Consider the following 12383-nt stretch of genomic DNA (forward strand, 5'->3'; position numbering starts at 1 on the left):
GCGTGCCGCATTTCTCCCGCCGATCTCCATGGGAGAGGTTTGTTAGCTAGGAAGAATGAAGAAACAATAAGAAAAGCCACAACAAGGTAGCCACAAGAATGTAAATGTAGGCGTAGTTGACTGATAAACAACTAACCAATAATGAGCTCGCTTTTTGCAATATGCATTAGCCTTATTAACACTATTATAAATATGTGTGCCTATTCAATAAACTTCTGAGACTTGCTGATCACTCATATTGCGTGCCGCATTTCTCCCGCCGAACTCCACACGATTCCACAACCAATCCTCCCTCCAGGGAGATATCTTCTGTTAATGGGCCATTGAGTCTCACTGATAAAATTACATCATCCCACCTGTCTTTTCAAACCAAGACAGTGGTCACAGCAATGCAGCAGAGGGCCAAGTAAACAATAGAAGATCTGGCTAAATGAACATTCAAATAAAAGACTCCTGTAAAGACATGTTGTCGCGGTTTGAAACTGGCCCAACTCCAGGCACCCTCGATAGTCGTTCGCTCACCCTGCCACAGCTGGGCAATGGAGGGAAAAAATCCTAATGAACACTTCATGAGTGAGCTAAGAACCAGGAGAAATATTTCAAGGACAAAACATGCTCAGCTTAAGTTGCAAAATGAATTTTATTATTAACAGAATCAGAGGAGATGAGAAGTAAAATAAGCCCTTAAAACACCTTCTCCTCCCCCCCCCCCCCCCCCCAGCCCTTCCTTCCTTCCCACCAACAGTGCAGGGAGACAGGGTATAGGGGATTTGGTCAGTTCATCAGATTTTCTTCCACTGCTTCAGGAGAGGAATCCTTCCCCTGTGGGACCATGGGGTCCCTCCCACAGGACACAGTTCTCCATGAACTTCTGCGGTGTGGTTCCACTCTCACAAGCAACAGCCAAACCGCACCTGCTGCAATGTGAACTCCCCCAATGGACAGACAGTCCTCCCAAAACTGCTGCGGCATGGGCCACTCTTCCATAGGGTGCAGTCATCCAAGGACAGGCTGCTCTAGCCTGAAAGCAGGGGCCCCCTCTCTCCACTGGGTCTTTCACTGGATCACAGCCTCCTCCAGGCATCCACCTGCTCTGGCATGGGCACCTCACCTACAAGCGGATCACTGCATTCCCCGTGGACCCCTATGGGCTTCAGGAGTACAGCTGCTTCACCATGGTCATCACCACAGCCTTCAGAGGAATCTCAGCTCTGGTGCCTGTAGCACCTCCTGTCCCTCCTTCTCCACTGACCTTGGTGTCGCCATGTTGTTTTCCCTATCATCTTCTCACTTCCTCTTCTCTGACTAGAAGAAAAAACCTGTGACTTTCTTTTGAATTTCTTCTTAAATATGCCATCACAGAGGTATCACCAGCTTCTCTCGTTGGCCCAGTTTTGGCCAGCAGCATGTCCATCTTCAGAGCCATCAAGGATTGGCTCTGCTGGACATGGTGGAAGCTTGTCGCAGCTTCCCACAGGAGCCATCTTTGTGGCTCCCCTGCTGCCAAAAACCAGGCCATGCCAAACCAATACACACGTGAAGAAAACATTCATATTGACATTCGAAGTACATACTGTCCCTTGAAATATCTCAGCTACAGAGTACATGTTTATGGACAGAGTTGCTATAGAAGCAGCAAGTTTGAAAAGTTTGGCAGAAATTTTGGATTGCATAGGCTCTGACACCAGACTTGTTCTGGGAATACCATTTGGAAGTAAGATTCTAAGATGGAAGGCATTTAAAGATATTCCTGTTTCTCAGTACTTGGTAATTTCATAAAACAATCACTTAATAAAAAGAACTTTAGTTTAGCAGTGTATGAAATACCTGCCAAAACCTGACTTATAAGTGCTTGGCTCCTGACTGTAATCAAGCTTTTTGTTGAAAGTAGAGTCTCATCCCACCCACTGTGCCTCATGGTCCCCTTTTGTTCTCTTTATCAAATGTTTTTCACTCCATTACAGATCTAGCTTTAAAAAAATAGTTTAAAAATTTAGTGAATTCAAACTAAAAAAGTCTTAAAAAATAAAAAAAGAAAGTTTCTCAGTGCCCATACAACCCAAAGATCATATGTACGCAATTGTTAGTTGGGGGGGGGGAAACACCAAATAATATTTTTATGAAAGCAAAATGTAACATTTAAATCCTCTTAGAAGAAGTAGACAGCCAGTGTTTTCATTGATGCCATCCAGATCTGCAGTACTGATGTCATACCAATTTATTGCTATTTATGTTAAAAGCAGATTTAAGATTTATATCAGGAACACAGCAGAAGTATAATTGTGATTTCCAATATTCATAGAATAAGACATAGCCATATCTAATAACAATAGCAGTTTCTACTGGAATTATATCACTTATTGTGTAAACATTGTATTTGTGCAATTTACTTTTCATACTTTAATTTCCAAAATTATAAAAGGCAAATTTAGTAGCATAAAGCACATCCACTTCCACGTTTGGCAATGAGAACCTTCTTCATAGACAACCAAAAATCTAGCAGCACATTTTCAAACATTATTACAAGCATTTCTGGATTATTGTCACTCCAAATACCCTCCAAGCTCAAAACACCAAAAATAAAGTGCAATACCTATGAAAATATGTCAAGAAAATAGCCACAGTATTTTCTTTGTAATAAAAAATGAGTACTTTGCCTCAGTCTTAACAGTGCTATACTGTGTCCATCATTTTGACTTCTTCATCTTTTTGTAGCATTGAATTTAAATTGCAGACACTTCTATTTATGCAACCTTGTAGATCATTTGCATTCTGCAACAAATGAAGAATTGAAAGCTTAATCTCAATACATACAGAGAATTAAGTCAAGCTATTTTGTCTGTTAAGATGAGATAATTTTGTAATAAAATATAATTTCCTAAATAAAAGCCTAGACAGCATTATCATTATGTGAATATCAAAAGCTTATTTAAATTTAGCAAGCATACTATGACCTTATTGTGAATTTTTTTAGGGTTCAGTTACCAGATCTTACCAAACAAGTACCTTGAGCAAATTTATTTCGAAGTACTTTAAATTGTGTCCCATTTTCTAACATTCAGCTTTTAAATTTTTCTTTTCAGATGTGATCACCACTAACACTGAAACCAAACACCCCAGTGTTCCAAGATAAAGATGGAAACAAGGGCAAAATATCATAACACAGTGCAAATTTTCCTTAGATTTGATTACCTGCATATTTCCATTAATGGAATTAGTAATTTGCAGTTGAAAGCTCATTTCACCTCCTGTGATTCAAAGTACATTTAATTCTGGTACCTGAAGAGGTTAATGATGCGGTTTTCTATTTAGCACAATTATTCAAGGGCACTGAACTAATGTATGCCTTTTGACACTATAAATTGTGAGAGCTTTCAGAAACAATCTCTCTCCCATACTGTTAATAGTGCACACTAGAACTAGCAGTGCTCCAAGTATAGAGACCTATTCCTAGATATCAAAAAGTACATTTTCTCAAGAGTGTGCCAAAAATTTGTTCCTAATAGAGTTTTTATATTCATTTTTGGAAATAAAAAGTCTACCTGTGACAAAGACTCCAGTCCTTCTACAATACCAGTATAGACACTGGAATTTTCTACTGACATAGCTTGAAAGCCTTGAGACTGTGAACAGATTCTCACTCTTGATTTGAATGCTTCAAGCTCAGTTTTAAAAGCTTCCAGATAGCCTTCTTCCCCTGCCTGTAAAGAGAGGAGTGAAATACTTTTCATCTTAGCCAGATTTACTTCTAGTTGTAAGCATACATACTGCTAAAAAGAAGTCCTGAAGTAATGCATATTATACTCATTGAAGGATAGAGGTTTGGACAAGTCAATAACAATATTAGCAGCAGTCAGCTTAAAAAGAAGATTCAATTTTGGAATGCAAGCATCTCTGAGTTCATCAGAGAGAAATGAATGTAGGGGTTGAATTAAAGCCTTTAGAGAAATTAAAATCTATTAAGCCACATAGATATGGAGTAGAAGTGTAGGTTTAAGTAAGCAGAAATGTAAGCTATAGTTTTAAGTAAGTAGAAATATATTTTAAGTGCCTTAAGAAACTGTTAGCTAGTAAAGGCCCTAAGGCCCGGTTTAAAGTTCAGTAACTTAGCTCCAGACATAACAAAAACATAGCAGAACTTTGCTTGTCTTTCTAGAACAGATAGAACTATATGCGTAAATAGATAGAACTATTCACATAAATAGATAAACTTATACACGTACATTTTTAGTAAGAAAACAGATAGTACATTTGCATGTATACATGTCCTAGGGTGACGTTATGATGCTTGTATGCCCAATTCTGTGTTCAGTTTATGCTGGATATTATATTCTGTGCCTTCAAGACTGTCTCTGAGAGCAAAAGCGGGGAGAAGAAGCACAGAGTTTGTTATCAGCCTGCACTCACTCCTCCACATTCTGCTGGAACACAGAACTCCACTGTGTTGTCTGAGCATGGATAGGGCAGAACAGGGCCCTCCTTTGCTTTTTTAGTTACTTTAGCTAGCTGAGGCAGAGAAGTTCCCTGGACTGGTTTTCTTTCCCTTTTCTTGGAACTGTTCGAACCTGCTCCGGACTGGGACCCGGGGAAACACTGAGAGCTGGCACTTTGTGGCCACCAGGGCCTACTCTGGGCAGCAGCCTTTCCCAGCACTGGAGGGACTGATAACAGAGCAACCACCCACAGGAGAGATTTTCTGAATTTGTCATCTCTTCAGAGCAGCGAATGAATTTTGTCATCTGGTATTGTTCATTTTTTGTGCTGGGGAGTGCTTTGCCTGTTTAAATAAACAGGTTTTTTTCCACTTCTCTCCAAGGAAATTTTTCCTGAACTGGTTGGGGGGAGGGGCCGCATGGGTTTGCTTTCTGGTGGGACCCCTTTTGGAGGTTTTCTCCCAAATTTACCCTAAACCAGGACAATAGATAATATTATATATGTAGTTTTTTGGGTAAGAACTGACACTACTTTCGTACTGCTTTCACACATTAGAATCAAGTTCAGATTGGTATCAAAAGAATGTTTTAGAATCGTGTTTATAGCTGATTGGTTGTTTTATGTATAAAAATCCCCCTGGATTGGGAAGAGGACAAAAACCACAAGAAGAAGATGAAGATGAACTACAACAAGAAGAAAGAAGAAAAGGTCTGTGGGGCTGTGGTGGCTGCTGCTTTGGCTTGGGACTCTATGCTAGGGAGCTGTTACTACTCCCTCTGCTTGGGACTCTGTGCTGGGTAGCTGCTGCTGCTGCTACCTCTGCTTGGGACTCTATGCCAGAAAGCTTTAGCATGGACTTTTAAACTTAGAACTCTTTGTGTAGCAATGTATCTGAACAACTTAGACTACAGTGTGCACCAGCCATCCTGCTTATAACTGTTCTTATCAGAATTTTCTCAGGGCCCTCTGGAATTCATCAAGGTTACTAATACATAAACTATGCTAAAATAAGAAAGATGAAGCTGAGAAACCAAATTCCAACACCACAAGAACTCAATAATGGGGGGCGGCAAAGCACCTGGACTGTAACCAATCACATATTCTGAGAGGTGCACGCAGAACGCGTGGACAAGACAAAGGCACGAATAAGAAATGCATGACTAGTGTGTGCAGAGAGTTAGAATGTATAAGTGCATAATGTAAACAATAAATGGCTTCTGCTCAATCATATTGGTCCGTTGTCCAGGAGTCCTGAATTTCCTATACTCTTTGCCTTCGAGACTGATGTATTCATGCAATAAACAACTTTATAGCAACCAACAACTGCTCTTGCCTCTTTGAAGACCCCAGACCCAAGAAAAGCTCGACAATTCAGGTATGATGGTTTTTGTTTGTTTGCTTTCTTTTAAAGACAGACTTTGGTATTTGATAAGTATAGGAACTGAGATATTCATTCATCTGAGAACATTCAAGAACAAAACAAACATAATTTTAACCCTTCCTTTATTCTACCTCAGAAGCCAATACCCTTAAGAGAAAAGGTACTCATGGCAGCACTCACTTCAAAAGCAAAGCATGAATCAAAGTGAATGTCAGCTTAAGTCCTTAGGACAGCATTAAGATCAGCCTGACTTGATTCTTCAGTCTTGTGTAACTTAATATAGAACCTGAATCAAACCACAGCTCCAGTCTTCACCACACATCTCTCCCTCTCAACATTTCAGAGCTAACTATCACTGACTGAAGAGAAACAGACTCCAAATTAGGCCCTGCCATGAACTGCATAGAGAGGCATGATGACAAGCAAAATAGGATACTCAGTCCTTAGACACATTCATGATACAGATAAGTAACATGACCCTCACACATTCACATTTACCAATCTAATTTAGGTGGTGCTTCATTATTCCACACTCCTGTAGTTCCCATGCTATCTTCTGCTTTCCTTCTGGCCTAACAAGAATCCATGGAACTTCCATTCTCAAGACCAGAATTACACAAAACATTCATCCTAGAATGAACTGCCAACAAAACAACACTTTCCTATAAGCTTGATTCAGTCAGTAACATATTTAACCTCCAACCTCCTTCAGAACACCGATCCCTTGTAAGGGTATAAGAGTTTTTCTCAGTGATATACAAATTGTGACTTACTTTGGCTTTTTGGAAGAATAGACGAAAACAGCCTCTTGGATCCACATTACAACTTCTGGCCATTTCTATAATAAACTGCATCACAAGTGCTTGGTGTGCTATTTGTTCCATCAGAGCTCTTTTCTGAAGAGAAAGTACATAATTAGAGAAAATATCTTTAAAAGTATAACTCTATCTAAAATTCAACATAATCTTTGCATTTGATTCCTAAAGAGAAAAGAACTGATGCTGAGAGAAGCAAAGAGACTTAATTAGCTATGATTAGATCTAATGTCGTAATGTGTTTTTGAGGCTTCCTTCATTATGGGAAGACATGAAGAAGAGTAATTAAATTGGCTCATCAATCTGGACAGCTTTTCTGTAGTGTAAGTGGGAAACTGCATACTTTTAAGCAGTTTAAAGTTCTTCCTAGTACCTGTTCAGCTTCTAGATGAAAACACCACAAGATGAGATATTTAGCTGTTTCTTCACATACAAGATATGGGTGATCAGACAAAAATCTTTGACTGTCATCCCATCTGCCCAGCATGCCTAATTAAAAAAAAAACACAACAACATGAATTAATACATTTAATATTTCAATGATTTAATGCAGTGAGGACATTATTGAAATTTACATACTACTACAATCTCCTTCATGCTTTATTGATACCTCAGAAGAACTGCATACTAATCAAACTGAACTCAAATTTTTTGTTGTTTTTAAAACACCACACAATGCTGAAAGTCCGTTGCCAATTAGGTATGCACAAACTGTAAAGATACAATAAGAATAACACCTTAACAGTAGCAGCTAAGTATATTTTAGTATCTCTGGCAGTGTTAAAAACAAGTTAATTGTAAATGGTTTTCACACACTGTAACAAAGTAGTATCTATCCATATTTGTTAAGAATTTGATAGCATGCCTAAGTTGATGGATTTACACTCAGTGATTTGACAGAAACATTCTTAAAGTTCTTGCAAGTAAGACAAATAGAAATGAAAACATAATCATAATCTAAAACTAATATGCTTCTGACATGGTTTGCCAGGTTTTAGGAAATACAAAGCTATTTTTATGACCAAGTTCTAGCATTAAGGTCAAAACAGGAGACCAAACTCAGTGGTTGAAAGTTAACTGGAAGACTGAATTGTAGTAAGTAGCATGAAACTACCTTAATAGAAAGAGCTGCAGGTTGAAAGCCAGAATTAAAAATTTAAGCAGTGAGATCACCTTTCCCCCCGCTATTGTCCTTCACATGAGTTAATTGCCCTAAAAGATATATTAGTGATATTTCACTGCTTGCCAATACTAGATACAAAGATTTACCCTTCTATCACTCATATAAATATATCTTTAAAATTAAAAGTGATTGCATCTCTACATAGTCTTAACAGCTGTTTTGCAGATATTTGCTTTTTATCATTCATCCCTCTCATGGATTATGAGACAGTAAAACTCCACCTACTTATAGGAGGCAGGTACAGACAATCCCAGGTACTTTTACATGCAGGAATTGCATCTCCACTAATGCCCCTATCATTTCCCATGGAACAGCAGAAGAAATTGCTAGAATTTAATTTTCATGACTTTAAAAATGTTTTCAGTTCTATATTGGTGCAAGAAATTTTCATTGATCATAGGAATTTAAAGACTTTTGTGATTTAGTTTCCTTCACTTTGAAATGTTTATTTGTTATAATGCTACATCTCCTGTCCTGAGAAACAACAGTCTAGATACTCTACTTGACAGATGTTTCATTTGTTAACAGCCATTTTGAATAATAATAATAAAAAAAAATAGACCTACACAAATTCTACAGGAGGTTAAACTGCAAAATGTTGGAAGGAACATACTTACCAAAGTATCTAATCTTTTGTTCATGCTTCTGTATAAATGATTTAGATATATCTTCATCTTCTTTTCTTGTATATTTACTAATAAAACTCTGAAGATGAGAAAAAAACTATCATAGAATCTCCACATTTACCTTTTTGAACTATAGGATTATTTTAATTCATTACTATCTGAAGTGCAATATTCTAGTTTTAAGCATAGCCCAGCAAACACATATGTAGCCAACACTTGATGTACCAATGTCGTGGTTTGACCAGGAAGTGAGTTTCTGGGAAAGTTATGGTCAAACCAATCAGTGGCCAAATTTGAACTTGGCACCTGGTGTGGCCACTGGGGACCTGGATACGTCTCTGAGAACACACAGGGGTTAAAAGCAGATGATTCCCAGAAGGAGTCTCTTTCGTCAATCGCCATCACAATAATACTGTGTAACTAGATGATTTTTAAAAGAAACTTCTACTTCAAGCTTTCTAACCCTAATTGAAAGATATTTATATAATCATGTATCAAGTATTGCTACCAGTAATACAATCTCCAGATGCATATCATAAAATTCTTTTGTAGATTAAAGGATTTTCCTCAGTCCCCTCTGGTTATCCTTACTCTGTAAAATTAACAATAGTCAAAATAGCACCATGCAAGACATACTTCTGAGAAGAAAGCATTTGCTTTATGTGACAGGACATGTCCTCCCCCTCTCTACCACAGATAGTTGGTGCAGATATGGAAGAGATAACCTGGGTGAAAAGTCCAGCAAGGGGTCACCTCTGTCTGGCACCAAAATGGCTCAAGCCCCAAGTTAAGAATCAACACCTTAGTCTGGAGAGCAGATGTGGGAAGAGATAAAAGAAAATAAATATTTCTGACTTGTGGATGCTGACAGTCTCGTCTGAGAGAAAGTCAGATAAACTTTCCCGGGCATTGCTCTGGGGGAGCTTTGAGAAAGCTCAGAGAAAGAATTAAAATAATATTTAATCTTTGCAGCTGGTGTTTTGAACTTGTTGTTTACTTCTAAGATGTTTACAAGAAGGGTGTTGTTCCTAATTAGCCAATGATGTGAGGGGTGTTGATTGAGGACCAATCAGGTCCAGCTTTCTCAGAACAGTCTATAAAAGAATGCGATGTCTAATAAACTTCGCTATTGCCTTCTGAGAAGACCTTGGAGTCTGTCACTTTATTCAGCCGTCCCTAACACAATAGCAACACTGTCTGAGACACTGTTTTACAAACTATGACACATGAGTTATCACGAAGGCAGAAGCCTTCTACACACACACCCTGAAAGTGTTCAAGACTTCTTCCTGGAGTTTGGATGCAGATTCCGTGGTTACTTTCCTGGGGATTGAGGGAAAGGATCTTGATGTGTGCCCCACCAACAATTGGATGGTAAGATACATTGAATCCTAAGTTATATTATTTCTTCGCTAGATGTAAAATTAATAGGTACCTTTAGCCCTGCACTGTATATACCTACTACTAGTCTCCCTTTTTGTCCTTATTCCTGTGTAGTATTAGTTTAAGTCTTATGTCTGTTAGTTTTGTGTCTATTAAATAAATAATTCATTCTATAATAGCCTGAATCAGCCATTATTAAAGAACTTGCAAACGAGAGTGGGTTTTGGGGTGCTGGCTGCCTCAATAAAGCTACTGCCTGCTACCGGAGGCCTGGGCAAAAAGCAGGGACTTATCTAAACCCCCACATCTATTCGTAACACTTTATGATGTCAAATTGTAATGCTAGAGTAACTATTACTACCTGACTTCCAGCATGGATTAATATTACATGGTGGGTTAACCTTGGCTGGCTGTCAGGTGTCCACTAAGTTACCTTTATCACTACCCCTCCTCAGCAGGACAGGGGAAGGAAATAGGATAAGAAAAAGCTCATGGGTCAAGATAAAAACACGAAGACCACTTACCAATTACTGCCATGGGCAAAACAGACTCAACTCAGAGAAGATTAATATAATTTATTGCCAATTGAAAATAGAGTAGGATGGTGAAAAACAGACAAAACTGAAAGGACTTTCCCCTCGCCCTTCCCAAGCTCAACTTCACTTCATTGTTCCTGACTCTTCTGTCTCCTCCTCTGCAGCAGGGCATCTCACCCCCCCAAGAACTGGGGGGAGCTTGTGTGAAGGATAGTATTGGACTGGGAATTGAGTGTTAAAGGAGATTGAGTGTTAGAGGGGTGGGGGGAGGAGGAGTGTTTTGGAAGTGCTCCATTGTAGATTGTTGTGTGTGGTTTTTTTCTTGTTTTTTTTCCCTCTTGTGTCTATGTTGTAGATTAATAAAGTGTTGTCCTTTCCCTCCATTCCCAAGTTGGAGCCTGCTTTGTTCTGTTTCCGGGTCACATCTCACAATAACCATGTTGGAAATCTACCTTTCATAGAGACAGTGACACTGTGCCAGAGTCAATCCATGACAACCTATGAAGGTTATTTACCAAAACATAGCTTGTCTAATTAATAATAGGGCGAAAAACTACTTATCATACTCTTCTTCTAAGCAATAATCTATCTCAAAGTTCAACACACTAGTAGGAACTTACTGATCTATAAATGATGAGAAACATCTATACAGTCCAGTCCCAATGAAGCTCAGTGGAATTATGAAAAATGATGCATTAATGATTCATATTCAAATTAAGTGCTGGAAACAAAAACAAAACTGGAATTTACTATGAAGGCAGTTTGTGCTCAGTAATCTTTATTAAGAAATTCATGTTCTCAGAGGTCAGTTGTGCATGTTTCAAATGTGAGAATTTGGCATAACAAAGAAGCAAATTTCACGTGAAGAACAATTGCTCATCCTTGGTTTCAGCGGCAGTTGCTAGAAGGGACAAATAAAATTTCTGATTCCCAGTTAAAGGAGAAGTGTCACACATATTTCTTATATCAGTGCAACATGTCCCCTTTAAAAGAGCAAAAAAAGAAAGAAAAGCATCCAACACATTACAGTAAGCACTGCACTAGATATAAAAAACACTCAAGATGAGAAATAAATGAAATATAAAAGGCTTATAATTGTGTTCATACAAATTTATGACATACCTTATTAAATACCTCCTTACTAAAAGAATCTGTATTCCATAGATTCTGTCTTTCCCTCTCTATTAGGGCTGCTTCTTTTCTCTTCCATTCTTCTTCTCTTTGTCTCAGTTCTGAAGCTTCAGTCTGTGCTTTGGCATATTCCTGATCCATGGATTCTGAATTATGCAGTGCTAAACTACCAAGTTTCTGCTGGGCTTCTGCTAGATTCCATTTGGATTCTATGGAACTCTTCACAAACTCTTCTTGCTTTTGACAGATTAATTCAATCCCTTGATCATAGTTCTGTGTAGAAAACAAAACATGCTGTTTAAGGAAGGGAAACGGATAGAATTTATGAAGCATATAGAAACAGAAGGCTTTGACTCAAATAGAACACTGAGATGGAAGGCATCTTAAAAGCAGTATTATATTCACAACTGACTAAACATGTTACCAGATGATAAATTGTCTACACCTGGTGAGCTAATACAGTGCTTATTCTACCATAACCACTGGCCTATGGAACTGCACAATGCCCATTGTGTAAGAAGGAGAACTGAAAGTTCACCAGCCACAGTGCCCTGCCAACTCAGCCAGGTCGACAGAATGCATGTGTAAAGGGGAGGGAAAATATGTTAATGATTTTGGGGAAATGATTATCATATGTATGTTTAGTCCAGGACAATCAATGAATGTGTATGTAAAACACAGTATATAAACAGAAACTTCCCTGTACTCAGCATGCACAGCTTTGGGAGGAGCTATCCCCACATGCATCTGACTGAATAAAGAATGCCTGCTTCTTAATGTTGCATTGGTGTTAAGGAGTTTTTTATTTTACCAAATTTTTGGTTACAATAATGTAGGAATACAGCTAGAAAGCTGAGCTGGGAGCATTGTCCAGCTCATGACAGAAGTGGATAT

At 38.5% G+C, this 12383-nt stretch overlaps 1 protein-coding gene across 1 annotated transcript; it reads right to left on the reverse strand.

Annotated features, from left to right (window-relative positions):
• Positions 1-736: 736 nt before the first annotated feature.
• LOC121354476 (hsp90 co-chaperone Cdc37-like 1) lies at positions 737-11783 on the reverse strand (the record flags this gene model as incomplete). The annotated part of the gene is made up of 6 exons (XM_041469148.1): positions 737-2772; positions 3543-3701; positions 6589-6711; positions 7004-7119; positions 8431-8518; positions 11481-11783. Coding segments are annotated over 6 exons (888 nt in total), but the record flags the coding sequence as incomplete, so codon positions are not given.
• Positions 11784-12383: the final 600 nt, after the last annotated feature.

The sequence above is a fragment of the Pyrgilauda ruficollis genome, unplaced genomic scaffold (genome assembly GCF_017590135.1).
Source record: "Pyrgilauda ruficollis isolate IOZ18807 unplaced genomic scaffold, ASM1759013v1 scaffold1010, whole genome shotgun sequence".
NCBI lineage: Eukaryota > Metazoa > Chordata > Aves > Passeriformes > Passeridae > Pyrgilauda > Pyrgilauda ruficollis.